The 27382-nt window shown below is 43.0% G+C and overlaps 1 protein-coding gene across 8 annotated transcripts in view; it reads left to right on the top strand.

Moving 5' to 3' along the window:
• Positions 1–27382, top strand: part of LOC132379043 (PH and SEC7 domain-containing protein 1-like) — a 222282-nt gene that overhangs the window by 182092 nt on the left and 12808 nt on the right. For all 8 annotated transcript variants that reach the window (XM_059946520.1, XM_059946519.1, XM_059946523.1 and 5 more), the window contains 3 exons: positions 22316–22506; positions 24417–24487; positions 27142–27299. In XM_059946520.1, coding sequence (XP_059802503.1) covers positions 22316–22506; positions 24417–24487; positions 27142–27299 — 420 coding nt within the window. The remainder of the gene's footprint in view (positions 1–22315; positions 22507–24416; positions 24488–27141; positions 27300–27382) is intronic.

Genomic DNA, 27382 nt, shown 5'->3' with positions numbered 1-27382 from the left:
ATCAGATTTCTTCTTCAGCCCTTTAAACTTATCACCTCACAGCTTCCCACATGATGCTCCTCTCCTGCCCCCACACACCTTCCCCCTCACCTGGTCTCACCTATCTCTTGCCAGCTTGTTCTCCTTCCTCTCCCCACCGCCAAACTACTTTATTCTGGCTTCTGCCTCCTTCCTTTCCAGTCCTGAAATGTCAATGGTTTATTCCTCTCCATGGATGCTGCCTGACTTGCTGAGTTCCTCCAGTATTTTGTATGTGTTACTTAAGGTTTCCAATATCTGCAGAGTCTCTCGAGTCTCGTCTGAAATGTAGACTGTGCCCTAATCTCCCTTTACACCTTTCCCAAGAAATGGACAGATCCAGACCAATTTACTTATTTCCTTAGGTGCTCACTGACATTTAGACAATAAGGAACAGCCCATTTGGCCCATTGAGTCTTCACTGCCATTCCATCATGGCTGATTCATTATCCTTCTCAGCCCCACTCTCCTGCCTTTTCCCTGTAACCTTTGACACCCTGACTAATCAAGAACCTACCAACCTCTGCTTTAAATATTCCCAATGATTTGGCCTCTACAACTGTCTGAGGCCATGAATTCCCCAGTGGAGAAAGATCTTGGTCCAAAACATCGACTATTTATTCCTTTCCATTAAGGCTGTCTGACCCACTGAGTTCTTCCAGCATTTTGTATGTGTTACTCTGGATTTCCAACATCTGCAGAATCTCTTGTGTCAATGGATCTCTTGTGCCACCACCCTCTGGCTAAATAAATTCCTCCTCGTTCTAAAGGCACGTCCTTGTGTGCTGTGGCTGTGCTGTCTAGTCTTCTACTCCCCCACGACAGGAAACATCCTTTCCACGTTCACTCTGTCTAGGCCTTTCAATATTTGACTGGTTTCAATGAGATTTTCATCATTCTTCTAAACTCCAGTGAGTACATGTCCAGAACCATCAACTGCTCCTTATATGCTGACCTTTGAATGGTGGAATGACACAGTGATTATTTCTCACTGCTGGCTTTAAACCAGCCTAGCATGGGAAAGACAGAGATAATGGTTCTTGTTAACTATTTTTTGTCCCCCTGTTTGATTATTACTAATGGGTTTAAATGACCATTTGAAATTAACAGGTACACACAAATTAGATGGATTACTGTCATACTAATTGATACACATGGTCAAATCATGCCCTAAATAAAGTCACCACGAGTCTGTTAGGGTCATCTGCACCCAGTGTGGCCTCCTGTATGCCGGTGAGACCCGACGTAGATTGGGAGACCGCTTCACCAAGTGCTACGCTCCATCCGCCAGAAAAAGCGAGATCTCCCAGTGGCCAACCATTTTGATTCCACTTCCCATTCCCATTCTGACATGTCTATCCATCACCTCCTCTCCTGTGGCAATGAGGCCACACTCAGGTTGGAGGAACAACATTTTATATTCTGTCTGGGTAGCCTCCAACTTGATGGCACGAACATCAATTTCTTGAACTTCCGGTGACGCCTTCACCCCCTTTCACCATTCCCCATCCCCTTTTCCCTCTCTCACCTTATCTCCTTGCCTGCCCATCACTTCCCTCTGGTGCTCATTCCCCCTTTTCTTTCTTCCAAGACCTTCTGTCCTCTGCTATTAGATTCCCCCTTCTCCAGCCCTGTATCTCTTTCACCAACTTCCCAGCTCTTTACTTCACCCGTCCCACTCCTGGTTTCACATCTCAACTTGTGTTTGTCCCTCCGCATCCCCCACCTTTTAAGTCTACCCCTCATCTTTTTTTTCTTCAGTCCTGCCGAAGAGTCTCAGCCCAAGACGTTCACTGTACTCTTTTCTACAGATGCTGCCTGGCCTGCTGAGTTCCTCCAGCATTTTGTGTATTGTATGTTCTTTGGATTTCCAGCATCTGCAGATTTTTTTCTTGTTTATGACACGTTGTGAAGTATGTATTTGCTGTAAAACCTCCACAGGGTGGTTGATGGTGAATCAGAAGTGATTTAGGACATCCAGCTGTGAAGCATTGCTGAAGGACAAATTTTGACACATCTTGTCTGTCCTTGGTATTCAGCAGATTCTGACTGAAGATTACAGTGACATATTCTTTTTCTCTTCTGCTTTGGAGATCAGAATCAGCAGGGCCAACATTTATTACCTATCTTTAATTGCCCTTGAGAAGGTCAGGGTGAGCTGGCTTCTTAAAATCTCAGTGGACCTTCTTGTTATTGAGAAGGCCATGCCCTTACCTCTCATTGCGGCCATCAAGGAGGAGGTATCTGATGACTGTGATAAAAAGAGGGTACGTCCTCTTCATGACCCACACTCAACAATTCAGAAACAGCTTCTTACCCTCTGCTATCAGATATCTGAATGATCCATGAACAATCCCTCGTTATTCTTTCTCTTTTTTTGCACTTTGTTAATTTTGGAACATGCTGTACTGCTGCCACAAAACAATAGATTTAACATTGTAAAATTCAGAGAGAATAAACTACATTCTGAGGCATTAGACTCAGCACATGTGGTGGTGGGCTAGCTGTTGTCATAAAGCATATAAAGGAGTCGCCTAATGTGTTAAATGTTTCAGTCTACTGAGAATCTGCCTTCGTGCTCTCAGAGGAGAATCACGTCTTTAAAAAGCCATGTGGTTCCAAGGAACCTGGCATTTCCTTGACACAAACATAAATATTGTTGTTGGCTTCAGCTGACGTTGAGATCATATGTGGTTACTGATTGAAGGTCGTGACGTCAATGTGAGGGATTAAGGATCACTCAGTGAAGTGGGTAGGGTGGCTTGGAACCCTGCTCAATAAACAGGTTTAGTGAAAGCTGCATCAATCACTTTGCTCCGTTTAGAAGCTGAGGAGCAAAGATGCTTGTTAAAGATGAGCACAGATCCCTGAGATGGACCAGGAGAGGTGGTGGACATTGAAGGAACGGGATGAGACAATCACAGGCTGTAAATATGCTCGTTATTCTCTCGAAGTTGCCAAGTAGCATGAGATTTGTGCTAGCAATTTGTTACTCATTCTATCTCTGGACCAAATCAGAGCAAACCCCTCTTACCAACAGCTCTGGATATTACAATACTAAAGTACAAATATTTACAAAAGGAAATCTACTTTAAAAATAAGAGCTGCTGGAGGAACTTAGCAGGTTGAGCAACATCGGTGGAGAAATGAACACTTTGTGTCGAGACCTTTCATCTGAACCTGATGTTATCAGTGAAAGGAATCATAGAAACCAGACACACGAGAGACTGCAGTTGTTTGAGCAACACACACAAAATGCCGGGGGAGCTCAGCAGGTCAGACAACATCAACATGCTGAGTTCTTCCAGCATTCTGTCTGTGTGTGTTGTGCCATTTCAGCTAGCTGTCCAGGTGAAGGGGACTTGACCCAAAACATCAACTGTTGATCTTGCTCCACACATATCTTGCTCAAGATTCTAGTATCTACAGTCTGTTGTGTTTATATTCTCTACTTGTGAACATTTGATTTTGTAATAGATCAGACTGTGAGGCAATGGCTCCAAAAACAGGGAGCGCTAAGCTTGCACAAAATGGGTGCTCGTGACAGAGGACCACTTCTCCCCAATGGTTTACAACCAGCCCATGAAGTACAGAGACTTCTTTTTATCAACCAGCATAAAAGGATAAACAATTTAGCCCACTTTGTATACTTGCTTCAAAACTCACTACATCTTAGTAGCTAAGTATCTCTAACTGTACTCTCAACTTCACTTTCCCATTAGTAGTAAGACTGTAATGCAAGTTTTGGAATTGTGTTCTAAGTCTGTTTTGAGGCCAAATGGCTTTATTTGGATTCATTTTTGTTTTCTATCGTGCCAAAGTGGGTTTCTTGCTGTCACATCAGCAATTAATTCTGTGAAATGTCAGATGCTGGAGTACGTGGGAAAGCAAATTATGAGGAGGAGATAAAGGATCTTCAAAGGAATGTGTAGGGAGTAAACGAGTGGGCAGAAATTGGAATATAATATGGGGAAACATGAAGTGATACATTTTGTTAGAAAAGCATCATTTTATTTTTTTTTGTTACAGCACGGAGTAGGCCTTCCAGCCCTTTGAGCTACAGCGCGTATCCCTGAAAAAAATCCCATTAACCCTAATCTAGTCACGGGACAATTCACAATGATTAATTAACCCACCCAATATATCTTCGGACTATAGGAGGAAACCAGAAAACCCTTGCATTCCACAGGGGAGACATACAGATTTCTTACAGAACGGCACTGTAAGTGAATTCCAAATTCCGGAATGCCTCAAATTGTAATAGTGTGACACAAGCAGGTATGGCACCGTGGCGCCCACAGAAGTATAGCGGTTAGCGCAATGCCCAATGTTGTTGAAGAGCTGAGAGATGACAGAATGCTACTATACCAAGGGATCTGGTTACCTTGCCCATAGAACATTGAACAGCACAGAGTCTTTGGCCTATGATGTTGTGCCGATCCTTTAACCTACCCCAGGATCAATGCAACTCTTCTCTCCCATATAGGCCTCCATTTTTCTTTTATCCATTTGCCTATCTAAGAGTCTCTTAAATATCCCACTGTGTCAACTTCTACCAGCACCCCTGGCAGTGCATTTCACACACCCACCACTCTAGTGTTTTTTAAAAAAAAAAGTAGATCTGACATTCACCATCCTGCCCCTCAGACTTTCTTCCAAACACCTTAAAGTATGCCATCTTGTATTAGTCACTTCTGCTCTGCAAAATGTTTCTGTCCGTCCACTCTATCTGTGCCTTTTATTACCCTGTACACCTCTGTCAAGTCACCTTCCATCCTCCTTTACTGCAAAGACAAAAGCCCTAGCTCCCTCAGCATTTTCTCTTAAGACATGTTCTATGAATTAGCATGCAGGTACAGCAAGCGAATAGGAAGGCAAATGCTTGTTGCCAAGGCAATCAGGTATAAAAGTAGTAAACTTTGTTGTAACTGGACTGGCCTTGGGACTCAGATAACTGGCCAGTTTTCATTTCCATAGTTAAGAAGGGATTGCTGACAGTTCAGGGAAGGTTTACCAGGCTAATGCCTGAGATGAAGAGGTTGGCTTATGAAGAAAATTTGAATGTTTTGGAGTCACTAATATTAAAAAATATTGGGATGTGATTTTATTGCAGCTGATGAGGAGATTTGACATGGTAGCCATTTTAGAGATTGTTTTACCTTGAAGGGTATCCAGAAGTAGGAAGCATATTTTATAGTGGAAGGGTACCTCTTAAAGATGGAGATGACAAATTTTGTCTCTCAGGGTTGTGAACTTTTGGTGTTCTCCAACTCAATGGAACGATGGAGAGTAAGTGACTGAATATATTCAAGTTTGAGGTCTGAAGAGGTTCAGGAATAGATTAAATTTTATTTTATTGACACACAGCCTGGAGTAGGTCCTTCCAGCCCTATGAGCTGCGCCACCCAGCAATCTTCCAATTTAATCCTAGTCTGATCACGGGACAATTTACAATGATCAATTAACCTACCAACCGATACATCTTTGGAGAAACTGGAGCACCCGGAGGAAACCCACATGGTCACAGGGAGAATGTACAAACTCCTTACAAGCAATGGTGGGAATTGAACCCCATTTGCTGGTACTGTAAAACATTGTGCTAATCACTACTCTACTATACTACCCTCTTAGACGTGATCTTACTGAACGGCAGAGCAGGCAAGTGGACCATAGAATATTATTGTTGCTCTTTTTATTGGAAGTTTCTGGGTAGCTGTTTCTATATCTGAGGTCAGTTCAAAATTTGCTCAAAGCATTCCAGAATGTGTATCCTTTAATAGGGGTGGACAAAGTGCAACAAGATGGCTCAAGTGAGAAAGAATGGGATTGTAGCAGGAAAAAGACAAGATCTTAACTTGGAAAATCAAAACTAAATTAGCTTGTCTGGAGTTGAGCAAAGGCAGAGAGTGAAAGTGTGATGGATGAGAGTCATCCACAGACCTCGAAACAGTAAATCGGCAAATTAAATGCATGTGGAGAAAGGAGAACACTAATCATGTGAAGTTTCATCTTCTTCGGAAGTGGAGGATAGAAACTTTGAAAATAATAATAGTTAAGGAAGGGAAATCATATTTGACAAATCTTTGAGATTATAGCTCGCGGATTAGATAAGGGGAGAAAACGGTGGATGTAGTGTATTTGGACTGTCAGAAGCCATTTGATAAGGTACTTCACAAGAGATTTATAGCGGCAAAAATTGATCCACAACCAAAACAAAATCATTTCTGCCAGCCTGACCCCAGAATGAATTGATATATTTGTGTAACATGCCTACAGCTCCAGTGATTGCTCCAGAGAATCAAATTTCCTGTTCTGATTCTTTATTAGCAATTAGCAGACATACAGTAATTAAGCATTATTGACCGCCAGCCCCAAGCTACAAACTGTCATGAAATAAGCAAGGATATGTAACTTGGTCTCTTCACTTCTACTACTCCCCCATTGATGGGGCTAGTTACCATAATTCATGGCTCCTGTAAGATTATGAACAGAATAAAAGACCATGAGATTGGGGTTAAAATACTGGCATGGATTTTCGATAGAATCAAGGGAGTAGGATTAAACATGTCATTTATGGATCTGGGGCTATGACTAATGGATTGGTGCTGTGGGCCCAACTGTTCACAATCCATGTTAATTAGTTGATAGTTGTGATGTATTCAAGTGTGTTGATGAAACAAAGCTGGGTGGTGATAGTGGTTCGTAGGGGTTGGAGAGAGGGTACCGGGGGATGAAGGCAGGCTTAGTGAACGTATAAGGACATGCTGGATGAAATATAAGGTGGAAAAGTGTGTGGGAAAATGGTAGATCAGATAAAAGACATGGTCTGTATACTTTTAGCTGTTGTGAGACTGAAGGGTAGTGTTGTTCACAGAGACTTGTGTGACCTTGTTCATGAATCACTGAAAGTTAAAGTGCAGTTAACTGGCAATTAAGGAGACAGATGTTATATTGGTCCTAACTGCAAGAGGATTTGAATGCAAGAGTAACGATTAGAATTTTATAGGGCCCTTGAGATTCTGCATCTATAGATAGATCTGTTCTTCCTCCAAAAGGAAGGATAAACTTGCAATAGAGGAATACTGTGAATGTTCATCAAGTAGATTTTTGGGAAAAGGAGGTGGACTTTGTCCTCTGAGAAATGCAGAAATAGGCTGAAACTGGCTCTGTGTTGAGAAGAATGAGAAGTAGCCTTATTAAAACATACAGCACTCTTGAAAAGAGATTAGCTGTATTTCTCACATGTACAGTCCATCTAACTATGAAAGTATGCAGTGAAATGTGTCATTTGCATCAAAATAAATCAGCAAGATTGTGCAGGGCAGCCCGCAAGTGTTACCGCACTTCTGCATGCGTTGCATGCCCACAACTCACTAACCTTAACCATATATCTTTGGGAGGAAACCAAAGATCCTGGAGGAAACACTGAGAAAATGTACCAACTCCCTACAGGCAGATGTTCCCTTGGTTCAGTCTATTTTGTCCCCATCTTCTCTGCACTGAAAACTACTTTTTCCCTCTTTCATAGTACTAGTGAAGGTTCTCAACCTGAATTATTATCCTTATCCTTCCCTCCACAGATGTTGCCTGACCTGTTGGCTGTTCCCAGCATTCTCGTCTTTTTTACTTCAGATTTCCAACAATTGTATTTGTTTTGATTTTTATGACCTCTGTGTGCACTCATAGAGATCATTTGGTGACCAGCAATTGACACTGACAAGGAGGTACTTTGCTTGACTGTAGACCCAATAAAATGTGGTGCTTCATCTGAGCTGGATGAGAAAGGGGTCACACAGTAGCATCATAATATTGTTACGGTGCCAGCAACCCAGGTGCAATACTACCTCTGGCTGTAAAGAGCTTTTCTATGCTTTCTCTGTTGGTCCATGTGTATCTTCCAAATGCTTCAGTCTTCTCTCACATGCCAAAGATGTATGGGTTAGGTTAACTGGTCACGTGGGTGTAATTAGGTGTTGCAGCCTCATTGGGTGAAAAGATCTTATTACCATGCTGTACCTCTAAATAAAAAGTAAAATTTTAGAAAAAGGTAAGACAAAAGGCCAGGAAGTCTTACAAGCCTGCTCTCTTCATTAATTGTTACCGAGGTCACATCATCATCAACATGATTGTCCCAACCCACTTTATGACCACCGAATTATTTTTCAAGTGTTGTCAGGACACTTTTAAACAGTATCAGACCTGATTTTCATTGAGCTGATTTCTGTTCTCCTTTGAAGAGTCTTGGCCAGCAGTGCACTTTTGAGTGGGCTCATTGTTCCTGTGGTGGAGGGTCCCAGGTTCAAATACACAGACAAGAGGTTCTGTAGCTGCTATTACTCAGACTGGCACTAGAGGGCAAATCTGAGGGAGTGCTACGTTATTTTAAGAGGTGAAGCTTATCCTTTTTATTTAAAGAACAGGGGCGTTTCTTCCAACTAAAACATCCCCCTCAAATGAAATCATAGACGGAGTTGTCATTATTGTTGGATCTGTGCTCCATGCAAATTGATTTGAGTTTCAGTGGCTCCGGAATCATGTTTCATTTGCAAATGAGTGATTGAAGAAACCTGAGGATGTGGTGGTGATTCCTAAATGCTTTTTTTTTCTCTCTCTCTTTGATCTCTCCCATTACTATCTGATCAGGCAACATTGGTTATTGCCAGTGTGCAGGTTTACCACTGCTGGGTGGCTTTCTCCGGGTCTGGTGGGTCAGCACTGTGACACATCTCTTTCCTCACAGTTTCATTGGTTCAATCCTGGCCTCCCGTGCTGCTTGCACGCAGTTTGCATGTTTGACTTGTGACATTGAGGGTTGCCTCCAGCTGCTCTGCTTTCCTCCCTCATCCCAAAGACGGACAGGTTTGTAGATTAATTTCCCATCGTCGATTGCCCTTAGAATGTAGATGAATAGTAAAATCTTGGGAGGAATATGGGGGGGAGGGGCTACTGCACAGGATCGAAGTAAGCTGCAGAATTGTAGAATTAGACAGCTACATCATGAGCTCTAGCATCTGTAGTGTCCAGGTCATTGTCAAGAAGCAGTGCCTTAGAAAGGCAGTGCCTATCATTAAGGACCCCCACCACTCAAAACATTCCCTCTTCTCATTGCTACCATCAGGAAGGAGGTACAGAAACCTGAAGGCACACACTCAGTGGTTCAAGAACAGCTTCTTCTCCTCTGCCATTCTATTTGTGAATGGACATTAAATCCATGAATGCTACCTCATTACATTTTTATTTCCTATTTTTGCACTACTTATTTCACTTTTATACATATATAACTCTTTTTCTCTCTATTATCTTGTATTGCTACTGTAAAGTTAACAAACTTCATATCATATGCTGGTGATATTAAACCTGATTCTGATTCCGAGTTGACAGGGGAGATAGGGGCAAATAAAATGGAATTAGTTTAAATGAATAGTTGATGTTCATCACTGTCTCAGTTTTCTGAAGCTCTGTCTCTGTGCCATATGATCCTCTGACTCTAGAACAGTAACAAACCTTAAAAGATCAGACAACTTCCTAAAGTATTCTAAAGGAGAGTCTCAGCCATCTTAATGTTCTCTGGATGATAAAAAAAGCTTCCCAGCTCATTCAATCAACGTCAAACATTACAATCCCAAGTGTAGTTATCCAATTCACCTTCACACCTCCGTACTTCAGTTTTAACCTCTGAAATTTTAATAAACTAATACTTTTCAAGAGTGTGTCCTGCCAGGATATTCTGTAGGTCGCCTTGCCAAGGTTACTGGGAGCTGCCCGCTGTGATGGGTGATTAGTGGCCATTGCTTAGAGATGTTAATGCAGATAGAATTTTTTTTCCTGAATTATAAATACAGCTGGTATGCCAGCCATCAGTCAGGCTGCCTATTCATCAATAAATTACTCAACTAACTGTCATCCTTGAACTATGGACAAAGGGTTGCTGTGATTTCAGACGGCACTTTTCATTAACATAAGAATAAGACAAAAAAATAAATTTCTCGGTGTTGTAAAAGACCTGTTGGGCTTTGGTTCTTCTTCCAGCTACCAATGAGTTATCTCCATTTACATTCACTTTTCTTCTCACAGAACATTGAACTCAGCCTAAGAACTGGCCCTTCAGCCCATAATGTCTGTGCTGTACACAATGCCACGTTAAATTAAATATCCTTCGCCTGTACATGATCCATATTCCACCATTCCTTGCACACTCGTGTCCATCTAAAAGCCTCTTAAAAATATCATTGTATCTGTTTCCATCACTAGCCTGGCAATCTGTTCCAAGCATCCACCACTCTCTATGTGAAAAAGAACTTTCCTCACGTCTTCATTAAGTTTCTCGCCACCCCTACCTTCAGGTATTTACCTTTAATTGATGAAGGGTCTCAGCTCAAAATGTTGACTGTTTATTCTTTTCCATCGATGCTGCCTGGCCAGCTGAGTCCCTCCAGCAATTTGTGTATGTTGCTCTGGATTTCCAGCATCTGCAGGTTTCCTCATGTCTGTGTGCCTTTAATCATTGAAATAAAAGCTTAAAATGCTGGAGATCTTCTGCAGGTCAGACAGCATCTGTGGCGAGAGAAACTTGAGTTAATGTCAGAACTGGAAATGTATGATTAAGGTCACAGAGAGGTAGAGGGTGTCCTATCTCCAGAAGAGAGGGCTCTTCCTTCACAACTGAGATGAGAAGGAATTTTTTTAGCCAGAGGGTGGTGAACCTGTGGAATTCTTTATCATAGACAGCTGTGGAGGCCAAATCATTGGGAATATTTAAAGTGGAGGTTGATAGGCTCTGGATTAGTAGGGGTGTCAAAGGTTATGGGGAGATGCAGGAGAATGGGATTGAGAATGATAATAATGGCAGAGCAGACTTGATGGGCTGAATAGCCTACTTCTGCTCCTATGTTATGGGCTTATACAATATACAAGGAAGCCTACCATCTATACCAGTCATCCACCACCCACTTACACTATGGGCGGCATAGTATCATAGCAGTTTGCTTACTGCTTTACACTGCCAGCCATCGGATGTTCACAGTTCAATTCCCACTGCTGTCTGTGAGGAGTTTGTATGTTCTCCCATGACCACGTGTGTTTTCTGTGGGTACTCGGTTTCCTCTCGCATTCCAAAGGCGTGTGGGTTATGGTCAGTGAGTTGTGGGCCTGCAATGTTGGTGGCTAGCGTGGCGACACTTTGGGCTTCCCGCAGCACATCCTCGAATTGTGTTGCTCATTAATGCAAACGATGCATTCCTCTGTATATTTCGATGTTTTGATGTGCACCGTTATCATTATGTGTCATGTCATATTGTGACGGTGTGCTGCACGCAGCGCTGAAATAACGACACGTAGTCGATGAGCTGCAGGTGCAAAAGAGATTTATTCGAACTTCGCGGCCTCGCTTTAAAGCCTTCCTGATCCCGCCTGGGGAGGGCGGGAATGCTGTAGGGGGTGCGTACTCACAGTCCCGTTCCGCGCACAGGCTTTTCCCCTTGCTGGTGAAGCAGACTTGGCGCCCTTTTTGGGACTGGCCTCAATGCCGGCGCGCGCCGATTTGTGAGCCGGTTCGAGTGCGCTGGGAAGTGGGTCACCACAATATGACGTAGGCGATCATGGTCTTTGACCATCGTTGTTCTTCACAAACTTTTTCTACGGAAATGGTTTGCGTTGCCTTCTTCTGGGCAGTGTCCTTATAAGACAGGTGTTGCCAGCCATTATCAAAACTCTGTCGGAGATTGTCTGCCTGGCATCAGTGGTCACATAACCAGGACTTGTGATATGCACCAGCTGCTCATACGACCATCCACCACCTGCTCCCATGGCTTCACGTAACCCTGATTAGGGGGCTAAGCAGGTGCTACACCTTGCCCATAGGTGACCTGCAGGCAAGTGGAGGGAAGGACCGCCTTACATCCGTCCTCCCAGCCATGACGTACAAGCTAAACTTAAAATCTTACACTAATTCTACACTAATCCCACTTTTTTGAACTACCCCTATATTTTCATGAGCTTTCTCCAGATTCTACCATTCACCCACATACTAGGAATAATTTATCTATTGACTGCACGCCTTTCAGATGTGGGAAGAAATTGAAGCACCTGGAGGAAACTCGTGTGGTCTCTGGAAGAATGTGTAAAGTCCACAAAGACAGCATCAGAAGTCATGGTTAAATAAAGGGTCTCCAGCACTGTGCTGGCTTCTACGATCCATTCCATTAACAATGCACCTTGGTGAAATTACTACTCCTCCTCTACCCAATACATTGTCAGTTACGTTAAACCCCCACAGACTCATTCATGTACTGATGGAAATGGCTTTCTCATTGCTTCTCAGAACATACACACCTTTGGTAACTTAAATTTCTCCTCCAAGGAAAACTGTCCCATCTTCTCCAGTCTGTCCCTAACTGAAGTCCAGGCTCCATAAGTATGACATTTGCAGATGCTGGAACTGCAAAATAAAATACAAAATGCTGGAAATACTTAGGAGGTTGGACAGTATCTAGGGCAGGGGTTCCCAAACTTTTTTATGCCATGGACCCTTACCACTAACCGAGGAGTCCGTGGACACCAGGTTGGGAATCTCTGATAGGGCAAGAACAGCAGAGTTACTGTACAATAAGACAATGAAGCAGAATTAGGCCATTCTGTGTGCTCCACTATTCCATCATGGCTGATTTATTATCACTTTCAACTCCATTATCCTGCATTCTCCCCATGTATTTTAATGCCCTTACTAATCAAGAACCTATCAATGTCCGTTTTACATATACCCAATGATGGCCTCCACAGCTGTCTGTGGCAATGAATTCCACCTTTCGGCTAAATAAATTCTTCTTCATCTTTGTTCTAAAGAAGCATTCTTCTATTCTGAGGCTGTGCTAGACTCCCCCACTATAGGAAACATCTTCTCCATGTCCACTCCATCTAGGGCTTTCAATATTGAATCGGTTTCACTGAGATCCCCCTCATTCTTCTAAACTCCAGCGAGTACAGACCCAGAGCCAACAAACACTCCTCATACAGTACGTTAATCATTCTCATGAACCTCCTCTGGACCCTCTCCAATATTAGCACATACTTTCTTAGATAAGGGACCCGAGAAAGCTTAAAATACTCCAAGTCTGGTCTGACCAAAACCTTATAAAGTCTCAGCATTACATCCTTCCTTTTGTATTCCAGTCCTCTTGAAATGTATTTGCCTTTCTCACCATTGATTCAATCTGCAAATGTTCTACACCACCTGAGATGAAACCTTTCTCAATGGTGCAGTTAAGCATTTCTTTGGTGTAATTTGGTGACTTGATAGAGCTGTAGAAGATGATAGAGGCATGGACTGATTGAATAGCCTGAGACTTTTACCTAGAGTTGTAATGTTCTATATTCTAATTCCATTTGGTCCATCAAACTTGTGCTAGCAATCAAGTCCATTTCTACTTACTGGCCCTTACACAAGTTTTTGACAAATTAAATCATTGTATTTGTTGCTGCCAACTTTCAATACTTCAGTTCTTTTAGATCTATTCAGATTTATTAGCTGCATTGGTAAACAAATAGTTTCTTTCTTTCTTTTATTTCTCTTTCTAAAATACCTATAAAACAGATTTCCACATGGGTTTGAGTAATTCCCTTTCTAAAGGAATGGTTACATCTCTGTCCATGTCCTTTGAAGGGGTAATTTTCAGACTGAGACCACTCATCACCTTAGATCACCTTCTTTCATTATCCATATGTTCATACACCTAGGTTTCAGCCCATTTCAGGTGGTTAGAATAACCTATCTTCATTAATTTTGTCATAACTGGTCTCTCCATTGTATCAGCTCTTGGGTTCTGTTGCAAAGAAAAACATTATGATTTCACCAGACTTTGTTATTTAAGTCCCTTGTCCTATAGCCATTATGTTCTCTTGCCCTTCTTTTGGAGAGTCATCCTTCCTGGAGTGCCACACACAAAATACTGGAGGAACTCAGTAAGTCAGGCAACACCTATGGAGAGGAATAACCTGTTGCTGTTTTGGGCCAAGACCCTTCATTAATCCCCTTCGTCATTGCCTTCATACTCTGCAACATGCTCAATATAACCTCTTTGCTTTTGAGTGTTCAGCCCCTGTTTATAGTACTGGGATCCCAAGTGTTGTGCTCAGTTGACTGAGTATTGGGCATTGGGTAACCTGATAACCTCAGGGAGATGCAAGGAACAGTTGATGATGTCGAAATTGAGATTATAATTAGTAGTTTGTCTAACGGGAAATGCACTGGAGTCTTTAATGCATAATGTTGATATGTCAGGTAGTGATGTGGCTGGGACAAGTAGTACTGGAGCTTGTTTGTTCCATACTTCTTGCTGGGGTTGTTTTGGAATTGACTCAGATTTTCCCCTCATAATCATTGTTGTGTCTTGGGAACTTTCACTGAGTTAGATGTGAGTTGTTGTTATTTATGTTGTCCTCTGTTAAGAAGCATGTGACATTTCAGAGAGACCAAGCTACCCCCTGGAGGTGGACAGGTTTCATGGTGCTTTTACCTGTCACCTTGCCAAGTGGATGATTGGTTCTGGTGACAAATTGGTAGCTGCCTGTCTGGGCTCAGTGGGTAGCACCTCCATCATTAAACCAGGAGGTTGTGGGTGCAAGCTCACCTCCAAGACCTGCACAAGTAACTAAGCTGACATTCTACTGAAGAGGAATGCTCTGCTGTCAAAAGTGCCTTCCTTCTGATGAAAGGCTGAGCCAGGGATTCATCTTACTTCAAGGATTCATCATCAAAGACCACAACAACAGTTATTACCCCACAACTATCAAAGTTCAAATTTCAAATAAATTTATTATGTATCATATGCTACCATGAGATTCATTTTCTTGCAGGCTTTTACAGGAAAAATAAAGAAGGACAATAGAATCTATGAAAAACCTTGCATGTAAAAAACTGACAAACAACAGGCAAACAAACAAGTGATCAATGTGCAAAAGACAACTACTGTGCTAAACTGGTGTGGATTACTGCATTCACCACTACTCTGAACTGCTTCTACAACCTCTAGAATCATTTGCAGGGACACCTTTTAACCCCTGTTTGCAATATTATTGTTGTTTGTACAGTTCATCTTTTGCACATTGGTTGTGATTCAATTTTTGTCTTTTTATATATAGTTTTTTGTTAAATCCTCAAATTTATTTTTCCACTGTAAATGCCTTCATAAATGAATCTCCAAAGTATTATATGGTAACATACTGCATATAAACTTAAGGTTGTTATAGCCGGGGATGGTAATGGTGATAAGCTCCCAATACCTATAAAATGTTCCCAATGGCGTGTGCCTCAAATAGCCTCTGATGAACAAGTCCAGCTCCTGGCCTTCAATTGTGACAACTACTAAGCCCAGCGGAACCATTTCTGCTGATGGGAGAAGGGGCAAAGGCAGGTTACTGGTGCCTTAAAACCAGTTGTTTAAGGCAGATGGGGCTCATCTGCCGTGTTGTCTACTTAACTAGAAGAAAAACTTTGATCTCAAACCTCCACTGCCTTGTGGCTATACCTACTCATGGGAAATGATTAGGGACTAAGTCCAGAGGGAAAAGTCCAGAGCTGGAGTCCCCAAGGCAGTCCTCCATCGAGTTCAATGTTGACTGGCAACTCCTGTGATGCTGCTGGTACCAAACGGTATCGGTCTCTGCCGTTCCTTTGGGTTCATCAGATGCGTGGAGAGGGGGAGCTTGCTACATGGGCAACAGCTTGCTCCCCATATCGTACTGCCCAGGCTTGTGTACTTAGACAGTTAGGACACAATGTCCATGGTCAACCCTGACCTCCAGAGGCCTCAGACTGATAAATTTAATGATCCATTTACTTTGAACTCTGCCATCTCGGAGGGATGTAAAAGTAACCATGGAATTAGGAAGTTCTCAAAAATATTCTGTCAGTATCTGTCCTTCAGCCAAAGTCTGAATTATCTGGTCAATCTCTCATTACTGCAATATAGCGACTGTGTTTCCCACATCATAACAACAACTATACATCAAATTGCCTATGAGCTCTTAAATCACGAAATGTATTAACAAAATGTGAGTCCTTTTCTTGTGCTCAGAGACTAAAAGAGATTGAAACAACTAATGGGATTACATGACCCATTTATGGATTGAACCAGAATTGATTGATGTGATCACATGAAACTCATAAGATCATCAATTACCAAGTGAGATGTGACCAAGGACACCAGAAGAAAGCCAGTATTTTCTCTCTGACTTTAACACATACTCACTCACTTCACCTTCCTTCCTTCCTTCCAGAGGGAGAGCTGCTGGCCACAGATCAGCAGGGGGTAGCAAATCCTATAAGAATACGTGAGCTTGATTTTGGGAATTGGATGACAAATTAGCCATATTGGAGCCAGACTGTGTGGCCCCACTTGCAGGCTGTTGCCAGCTCTTCCTTAGGCTAATGCAATTGATATGTTCACTGTATGTTTTGATGTACATGTGACAAATAAACCAGTTGGAATCACAGCTGGTTTTCATACTCTGCTGTACCCACTGTGTGGATTTAGCTGAAGTCCCTTCCAGAGTTCTTCATTGAACCAAATCAAACAATTTGCATCCTCTCTGGGGTTCAGCTTAAAGAAACTTGGTCAGGATTCAGTGGAAGATGAAATCAAGATAGAGAAATTGGTCAACAGATAAATCCACCTTAAGCGTGTAAGGGGGTGTTGCAACTTGTAAAAACTGAAAGATATTCAGCTTCTCCCAGAGTCCTGGATCATTAAATCCTTTGACAGGAGTGTGTATAATATCTCACTGGGGCATCTGAGGATTGGAATTTTAAATAATTAAATAAAGATAAGCTTTATTAGCTTCTATTCTATAGATTTGCTGAGTAGGGCTGCAGGAAAATGAATTTCAGGTTGTATATAGTGACATCTATACACGTACTTTGAACTTTATTTATCACATGTTTGTCGAAACAAAGTGTCGCCATACTTCCAGCACCAATGTAGCATGCCCACAACTTACTAACCCTAACTTGCATGTCATTGGAATGTGGGAGGAAGCCTATGCGGGCACGGGGAGAATGTGTAAACTCCTTTCAGAGAGCAGTAGGAATTGAACCAGGTATTACACCTAGCACTGTGAAGCATTGCACTAACCACTACAGTACTGACCTGCCCTGAATTAAATCAATTTCATGATCTCAGCAGCAGTAGCTGTGGTTAAGAGCTGTGTCATAAAATTTCACCCAATTCACTAGAAAATATGCCATCCTCCCCCAATCTAACCCATAGCTGCCCCAGAGTTTTAACTACTGAGAGGTAGTGACAGATGGACAATAACTTTCAGAATGCCCACACACTGTGAAGTAATATTTATTTTAAAACATTGAGAAGAATTCCTGGGGCTAAAAGTCATTCTTCTTTTTTAAGAAACAGCAAAATCAAAATCACATTATGCCAAAAAATCAACTTCATTTTAAATTAGTTAAGTACAGAAACAGACCCTTTGGCCCATCTAGTCAGTGCCAAACTATTATTCTGCCAATCCCATCAATCAATCTGCAACCAGACCATAGCCCTCCATACCCCTCCTATTCATATAGCTATCCAAATTTTTCTTGAATGTTGAAGTTGAATCCACAAACACCACTTCTGCTAGCAGCTTGTTCCACACTTTCACCACCCTCTGATTGAAGAAGATCGCACCCCCCCATGTTGCCCTTAAGCATTTCACCTTTTACCCTTAACCCATGACAGCTAGTTCTAGCCTCACCCAACCTCAATGGAAAGATGGAAAAAGCCTGCTTGCATTTACCCTATCCATACCACTCATATACCTCTATCAAATCTTCTTTCAATCACTCCAGGGAATAAAGTCCTATAAAGTACTAGTCATTTTGAATGGTACACCCAGTTCCAGGATGGTGGGACTAAGCTCCCACAAAGAGCATTATGGCAATGACAAGTCTGTTGATTGTGAGATAGCCATAGCTTAAACTGATGGGAGAACTCCTCTGCACCATAAAAATAATGGCAGGGAATCTTTCCCATTTGCCTGTAAGAGCAGACAGAGTCTCCATTCAATTCTAACTGGGCTATTCCCAATTAGTTTGGCAAATGTTATGCCCTTCCTTTCTAAGAAAGGTAATAGGGATAACCCTACTGAGTGTATATTCATAATCTTCCACTGCTGTAGTCCATCCAATCCACTGCAAGGTTGAATGTGTTGTGTATTCAGAGATGCTCTTCTGCACACCAATCTTGTAACACATGGTTATTTGGGTTACTGTTGCCTTCCTGTCAGTTTGAACCAGTCTGGCCATTCTCCCCTGACCTCTCTCATTAAACAAAGCATTTTTGCCCACAGAATTGCCACTCAATTTTTTTTTTGCTTCCCCCCCCCCTTTGCTGTTGTGTAAGAACGTTGTACATGAAAATCCCAGGAGATCAGTAGCTTCTGAGATACGCAAACCGTCCCATCTGGCACCAACATTCATTCTGACGTCAAAGGCATCCAGATCACATTTCTTCTCCATTCTGATGTTTGGTTTGAATAGCAACTGCACCTCATGACCATGTCTGCATGCTTTTATGCATTGAGTTGCTGCCCCATGATGGGCTGATTAGGTATTTGCATTAACGAGCAGGTGTAGCTAATAAAGTGGCCACTGAGTGGCAGACAAGCTATTGGAGAGGATTCTTTGAGACAGGAATTATGAGTATTTGGAGAAGCATAGCCTGACTATTAATAGTCAGCATCGCTTTGTGAGGGGTAAGTGGTGGCTCATGAGCCTGATTGTGGAAGTAACAAAGCGAATTGAAGAGGGGAGAGCAGGGGTGTGGTTTAAATGGATTTTAGTAAGGCATTTGACAGGGTTCCCCATGGCAAACTCACTCAGAAAGTCAAGAGGCATGGAATTTGGGGAAAAGTGGCTGCATGGATCAAAATTGGCTTGTTGAAAGAAGGCAGAGGGTGGTAGTAGGCAGAATATTTTCTGCCTGGACTAGTGGTGCTCTGCTGAGATCTGTTCTGGGACCCCTGCTCATAGTGAATTTTATAAATGGCTTGGATGAGGAAGTGGAAGGGTGGGTCAGTAAGTTTGTAGGTGATTGGTTGATGGTGTAGAAGGTTGTCATAGGTTGCAATAGGACATTGATAGGATGCAGAACCGGGCTGAGAAATGGCAGATGGAGTTCATTCTTGGAAGTGATGCACTTTGGAAGGTCTAACTTAAAAATGGAATACAAGTTTAATAGCAAGATTCTTAGCAATGTGGAGGAACTGCGGGATCTTGGGGCCCCTTTCTCTTGATCCCTCAAAGTTGTTGCATAAGTTGATGATTTTTGTCCTGTTGAAAATGGCAGTGTGGATGATACTACAAACATGGAGGCTTTAGCATCAGCACGGAGAAGCCACTGTAGATAATGGATAGGGCTGGTTGCCTCCCATGCTAACTCCTGCGACACACCATCAATTCCAGCCAGCTCATCTGTAGTAGAGTGTTGCAGCCCCATGGGGTCCATCTCTGCTGCCCTAGAGTCCACAGAGTTAGAGTGGGAGTAGCTTATTCTGGACCCATGGGACTGCCTGAGAAGATGATGATAATGCTGGCAACTCTTCACCACCCTACCGTGGTAGGGTAATGTAATGGGTGACAGATGTCACATAACAGAAAGTGTTCTCCCTAATTCACAAACACTGCCTTTGAGTGGTGTTGGCTTCAAGAGGCAGTGTCTGACGTAATGACATCAGTGTAAGGCGACTGCTTTTGTTGGGTTTGTAATGGAAGTAAAGGGCCGCGGCTTTGGTTAGGCCATAGTTGACTCTCGCATGCTTTAGCTAGAAAATCCTACACTGTTAAGTTCTTAATATAAAAGGAAATAGTGATAAAGTTATGAAAATCAAAATGCCAGCACATGTACCCATTTATATACAAGTTAATTGGGAATTTAATCAGTCCTGAGCTAGTTTGATGAGAGCTTTTGTTGGAAACTGAGAGAGAAATGTGTGCATTGCAAAGGTTCAGAAAGCAAATCTTTCAATTATATTTTCTTATTTTAGCTGCATATTGTTAATTGCATTGATTTTTCTGTCAGTACCTGTGCGAGAATTCGTTCCACATCTCTCATTATCTGCTGTGAGCCTTATTGCAGCTCTGAGGTCTCCACAGGGTGCTCCGTCATGCAAGGCAAAACAAACTCTGTGGTGTAAAAATAGGATTGAACACCGTGGTGGGATCACAAGTGCATCCAGAAAGGACAAACTGGTTCTTGAGCATTGGTTAACAAACTGTCTACCTTAATAATATTGCTTGGTCATCACCTCTCAGACAGTAAGCAAGGAGAGAAAGGTTAAGAAAGAAAATGATAGGAAAGTGAATGGGGTGGTGGAGAGGGAGATGTTTAAAGCTGCTTACTCTCACTGAAGCCTATTGAATATTGATAGAGTGGATGCAGAGATCTTCTATAGAAACTTCTATGGGTGTACCTTGGATAGCATTCTGACAGGCTGCATCACTGTCTGATATGGGGGAGCTACTGCACAATATCGAAAGTAGCTGCAGAGGGTTGTAAATCTAGTCAGCTCCATCTTGAGTTCTAGCCTACAAAGTACCCAGGACATCTTCAAGGAGCGGTGTCTCAGAAAGACAGCGTCCATTATTAAGGACCTCCAGCACCCAGGGCATGCCCTTTTCTCACCGTGACCATCAGGCAGGAGGTACAGAAGCCTGAAGGCACACACTCAGCGATTCAAGAACAGCTTCTTCCCCTCTGCCATCTAATTCTAAAATGGACATTGAACCCTTGGACACTACCTCACTTTTTAAAATATACAGTATTTGTTTTTTAATCTATTCAATATACATATACTGTAATTGATTTATTTAGTTATTTGTAGTATTTTTTTTTCTTCTATATTATGTATTGCATTGAACTGCTGCTAAGTTAACAAATTTCATGTCACAGGCTGGTGATAATAAACCTGATTCTGATTCTGTTTCCAATATTTGGGTGAGTCAAGGTCCAGAGGGCCTCAGAATAGAGGGATGTACCTTTAGTACAGAGATGAGAGGGAATTTCTTTAGCCAGAGGGTGCTGAATCCGTGGAATTCATTGCTGTGGAGGCCAAGTCATAAGATATATTTAAAGTGGAGATTGATAGGTTCTTCATTAGTATGAAAATCAAAGGTTATGGGGAGAAGGCAGGAGAATGGAGTTGAAAGGGATAATAAATCAGCTATGATCATGTGGCAGAGCAGATTCAATGGCCTAATTCTGCTCCTATGCTTTATGGTCTTACTTGTAAGGCTGCAGACAGAAAGCTGGAGGGACTCAGTGTGTCATGCAGGGTATGGACAATCAGCATGTCAGGTCAACCTAAAATGTCAGCCTTCTCACGGGACAATTTACAATGACCAATTAACCTGTCAGCTGGTTTGTTTTTGGAGTGTGGGAGGAAACCAGAGCAGCCAGAGAAAGCCCATGCGGTCACAGGGAGAATGTACAAACTCCTTACAGGCAGCAGCGGGAATTGAACTTGGGTTGGTTGTACCGTAAAGTGTTGCGCTAACCACTACACTGCTGTACCATACCATGCCAGGGAAGGGAACAACAAGAACTATTCAGATCGTGGAGGGGATGAAGGGTTGGGTGTGTGTCTGTAGACTCCTGTATCTCTTCTCCGATGGTAGTAACAAGAAGAGGTCACATCCTGAATTGTGATGGTTCTTTAAGATGGATGCTGCCTTCTTAAACGAATGGTGGGAGTGAATTGGGGGAAATACAGCTGTAGCCTGCAGACTCTCCTCATTCTCTGTTTCATCCCAAAACATCCGAATCTTAAAGTATCCCTGTGGAGAGATAATAACAGAATTATTTGCAGGACAGAAGCAACTGATATCAGTGTGATGCGATTAGGGTTGGCAAAGTGCTTCCTGAATGCAATCCTGCTTTAGTGCCGACAGAAACGATAACAGAGCATGTTAAATAATCAAAAGCACTGCCTGAAGAGGATGCAAGAGGATTAAAAATGATGCTGGTTCAACTTCCCTCCCTCAGTCCCCACCCATTTATGACCCTCCTTAACCTTCTTACTTACCTGCCCTGCAACCTTTAGAAATGTGTGAGTATTTGCGTTAAGATCCCTCCGTCCTTCGCCTGAGGGATCATCGGGTTCTCGTTTCTGTCAACCCAGCCCACTGCAGAGACAGCTGAGGATGCGGATGAATAGGCTAAAGCTGAAGTGGTTAGGTGATGACTTGTGTGAGAAACTGTGCTTGCGGAAGGGTTTTGATTATGCTTAAGACAAGTGCTTTCCCTCCTGACAGTAATGAGGAGGAACTGCGTAAATCCTTGTCTGAGTTGGCCGATGAAAGGGCAGACCCAAGCCTGAAGACCATGAAGCGGATCAGCAGTGGCAGCAACCCGTTCCTGGACATCATGCAGGACCCCAATGCTGCCACGTACAAGCATGGCTTCCTGGTGCGCAAGGTGCACGCCGATTCCGATGGGAAGAAAAGTGAGTGTCACCTCCTGAAAAACCGCGGGGCATGCATTGAATGGGCAAGGAGGACTGAAAGGTTAATGTACAAGTCCAGTATTGGCACAACATCCAGGAATATAGAATTGCCTTCCTACCTTCAGTGAGGGTGGAACAAGCTCTTTAATAAACAAACCTATGACATCAGTCACATTGGTAGCTTTTGGCCCACCATTCCTCCTTTGTCTGTTTATGAGATGCAGGCATCTTTGGCAATGCCAGTATTTATTGTCCATCCATAACTGCCCCTGAATTAAGGAGGCAGTGGTGGGTCCTCCTCATTACTTCCTGCTCCCACTTAACTAATGTCAGGGTTTCTTACTTGAATTCACATAAATCCTCTGTAATCTTTGTCAATTTATAGAATGTAATATTCATACAATCTTATAGCGCAGAAAGAGGCCCTTCAGCCCGTTGAGTCCATACTGACCATCGATAATCCTATTTTAATCTCCCCCAGATTCTGCCACTCAACTGCACAATTTACAGCCACCAATTGACCCATCAACCTGCATGTCTTTGCACCCGGGCATGGATATAATTCTCGAAAAGAGGAAGGCAGTAGGCTCCAGTAGAGCCCTCGATCACTCACCACTGGCCCCATGAATGGCCCCTTTGGCCAGGCCCAGAAGCAAGACCACCAGCAGCCCATACCCCTCTGCACTGGTGACTATAGATCAGGAGTGTGGGGCTGAAATGCAGCCGGAACTTTAGGAGCAGCCCCTTCAGATACTCAGACGGGCTGAATCTCTCATTCTCCATATATGCATGATAAACCGTTTCCTCCCAGCCAAAGGAAGGACCCTCCCCTTCCTGCAGCTCATCTTAGTCAATTGATGTAACAAGTTAACAATGGATTGATATGCCACAACCCAATAACACTGACTAGATAGCGAGTCATAGGCCCTTCAGCCCATCAAATCTGCAGCAACTATCAACCACTCATTTCTACTAATCCAACATTAATTCCATTTTTTAATTCTCCGGAGTCTACATCAACTCCTACAGATTCTTATGCTCAGCTACGCACCAGGGACAATCATCTCACCAGTCCACAGGTCTTTGAGATGTGGTTGGAAACTGGAGCATCCAGAGAAAATGTGGTGGTCATACGGAGGGCGGGCAGACTCCACTGCAGGCTCACTGTATGTTATCCCTGGTGTGGGAGTGAGTGGCAGACACGGGGTGGTGGGGGGTGGGGAGCGAGAGTTGGCCAGAATGTAGGCAGAAGAAGATAGGATCAATGCAACTGGGTCAGAAGAAACTGGATGGGCCGAAGGATCTATTTCCACTCAGTGTGACCGAGTCAGGCTTTGATGAGTGTGTAAGCAGCAGCCCATCTTTCCGCAATTGTCACCACCTTAAAAATCAACTTCTGGGCCAGGCATGTGGGTATCCTATCAGTTCATTCACAGCTCCATCAAGCATAAGGGCCACTTTTTGCAATTAAATACAGTTTTATTTCTGATGATCTTTTGCTTGGGCTGTGAATTGACTAAAGATTTTACTGTAGGGTAGTCTTTATTCTTCAATAATGTGCAGCTTCCCACGCTGCAAAGTCATAACTCTCAGGGCCTTAGGAAAAAAACGTGTGTCAGTTTAGGTATTTGGTCGTAAGGCAAAATGAACTGGTGCAGTGGCATAAAAAACACATTTCCAATTATTGTCCAACATTGTCGTTTTTGCTTGACATGCCATGGTGGGCCAGAATGGGGAGAAGATATCATTCATGGTGTCTTTCTTCGGTTGAGTTTTATAAGCCAAATATTTTTCAATTGCGGCCTGAATTTTATCCAATTCTTAGACCATTGCGGAAGCTGACATTTCAAGGCATTGAAGATATTGTGGCAATTTGTGCAGGGCGCAAATGATGTGAATTTTTTCCACAGCTCCCCGGGGCAGAAGAGGCTGGAAGACCTTCTATGGTGTGTTGAAGGGGATGATCCTCTACCTACAGAAGGTTAGATCACTTTATTTTGCATGCTGATATTTTAGTCTAACTGAGAGATCTTTTGTTGGTAGAGAAAGGAGAAATGCTAGAACTGGTCTGTTGATGTATAGAACATAGAACAGTACAGCACATTACAGGCCCTTCGGCCCACAATGTTGTGCTGACCCTCAAACCCTGCCTCCCATATAACCCCCACCTTAAATTCCTCCATATACCTGTCTAGTAGTCTCTTAAACTTCACTAGTGTATCTGCCTCCACCACTGACTCAGGCAGTGCATTCCACACACCAACCACTCTCTGAGTGAAAAATCTTCCTCTAATATCCCCCTTGAACTTCTCTCCACTTACCTTAAAGCCACGTACTTTGTGGATCTCTTTGAAAAGGCCAAAAACCACTGAGAGAGAAATTCTGCAGATGCTGAAAATCGAGTGTAGCACATATAAAATGCTGGAGGAACTCAGCAGGTCAGGCAGCATCTATGGAAATGAATAAACAGTCGAAGTTTTGGGTTTTTCATGCACAACTGACTCGAGAGTTGACAGAGAATGGTGCGAGAAATGAAAAGAGCATCCAGTGAGCCGTGGGTGAAAATGCCTTGTTAATGAGAGAGGTCAGAGGAGAATAGTCAGACTGGTTCAAGCAGACAGGAAGGAGACAGTAACTCAAATAATCAATCATTACAACAGTGGTGTGCAGAAGAGCATCTCTGAATGCACAACACTCTGAACCTTGAAGTGGATGGGCTACAGCAGCAGAAGCTATGAACGTGCACTCAGTGGTCACTTCATTAGGTGCAGGAGGTACATTATAGTGTGGCCACTGTGTTTTGCTGTCTTTCCAGCCTGTCGATGTTCTTGCCTGAATGTCTTTTAAATATTGCTATTGCATCTGCTTCCACCGCCTCCCCTGGCAGTGTGTTCTAGCACCTCCCACTCCCTGCTTGAAACTTCTTATGCACGCATCTCCTTTAAACTTTACCACTCTCACCTTAAAGCTGTGTCCTCTAGTAATCGACATTTCCAGCCTGGGAGAAAGACTTTAACTATCTATCCTGTCTATTCTTCTCATAATCAGATTGTCCATCAGCCTCTGATGCTCCAGAAAACACAATTCGAGTCTGTCCATTTTCTCCTTATAGGTAATACCCTCTAATCAAGGTAACATGCCAGTCCTTGACTGCCCTTGTGGTAAGTGATAATATGCCACGCTCCCTCTGCCTCTGTTTTGACAAGTCTGTCATGGCCGCCAGGCCTGAAAGCGCCCTGGGATCCTAAAAGTGTCTCTTAACAGCTGCTAGTGATAGATGACTTGAACCACAAAACTCTGAGACCAGGAAACCTGAATGTGAGGGTTAGATGATTGGATTGAAGACTGTATGACCTCTGTCCGATTGAGTTTTTTGGGCACCACTTTGCTGTTCAGCAGGAGTTGTTGAGGTAAGCTAAGACTCCCCCTCTCCCTGCCCACCACATACACACCACTCCCACGTGTCTTTGTACCTTTTGTCCCCTTCACCACCCTCAGACTGGGCTCTTGGAAGACACTTCATCCTGAGGCAATTTGCCACTAGTCATCTCAGCTCGCTGCCAGAGACTGGAAAATGAAAACTGATATGGGGCTGGATCCAGCAGCCAGTCTGTCTACCAGAAAAGAGACCAGTCAATGATCACTTGAGAGTAACTTAAACAAAGGCAACGTTTGAACTTCCTTGTTTATGAATAGATCCCCAAGTGCAAATTCCTTGTGTTAACATATCGAATGACCTATACTGGGCCCTGCACTTGGATTCAATCCCATAGAAAGCTCACCACCATCTCCACTTCATTAGAAGGTTAATGAGGTTCGGCTTGTCACTGAACAAAATTCAAAATTCTACAGGTGTACTTTTGAAAGTATCCAGACTGGTTGCATCATGGTAATTTGAATGATCAGGAATGTAAGAAGATAGAGAGTATAGAACATCACAGGCACATCCATCCCCACCATCAAAAGTGTGTCCAGGAGATGCAACGTGTAACATCAAAGATCCCCACCATCTGGGCTGTGCCTTTCTTCTCACAGGTGTCATTGATCAGGAGGCAAAGTGTGAAGTCATGCAACACCATGTTCAAAAATGGTTAAATAAAAAACACAAAATGCTGGCAGAACTCAGCAGGCCAGACAGCAAATATGGGAGGAGGTAGTGGCGACGTTTCGGGCCGAAACCCTTTATCAGGAGAGTTTTGCCTTCAAAAACGGCTACTTCCTTTCAACCATAAACACAACTAATGAAGGGTCTCAGCCAAAAAAAATGTCATCTGTGTTTTCCTCTCCATAGTCGCTGACTGACTTGCTGAGTTCCTCCAGCATTTTGTGTGTGTTTCCCTTAAAGCATTCGGCTCTTGAACCGACAGGCACAATCCTAATCACTACCTCAGTTTAGCAACACTATGACTACATTGCACCGCAACAAACTTACTTTTCTTTTGCTATAACTGTGTTCTCTGTGGTATAATTTTGTATATTTTTGGGTTTAATTTACGTTTTGCTTGTGAATGTTGAGTCTCTGATGCGACGTACCTGTGATGCTGCTGCAAGTGCTTTCACATTGCACTTGTGCAAATGACAAGAAGCTTCATTTTAAGGAAGACAACATTGATTACTTTCTCTTGTTTTTGACAGGATGCGTACAAGTCAGATAAGCAGTTGTCAGAGGAAGATCTGAAGAATGCCATCAGCATTCATCACTCACTGGCAGTGCGGGCATCTGACTACAGCAAGAAGCCCAACGTTTTTTACCTAAAGACAGCAGATTGGAGAGTCTTCCTGCTCCAGGCCCCGTGAGTGAATAGCTGTGCAGGGTGGATGAGGTTACTGGTGCTGATAACACCAGCAGCTCCCAAATAAGTACTGAACACACAAA

This window comes from Hypanus sabinus, chromosome 21, assembly GCF_030144855.1.
Source record: "Hypanus sabinus isolate sHypSab1 chromosome 21, sHypSab1.hap1, whole genome shotgun sequence".
NCBI classification, from domain to species: Eukaryota; Metazoa; Chordata; class Chondrichthyes; order Myliobatiformes; family Dasyatidae; genus Hypanus; species Hypanus sabinus.
The sequence above is the reverse complement of the archived record's forward strand: the minus strand, read 5'-3'. Positions and strand labels throughout refer to the sequence as shown.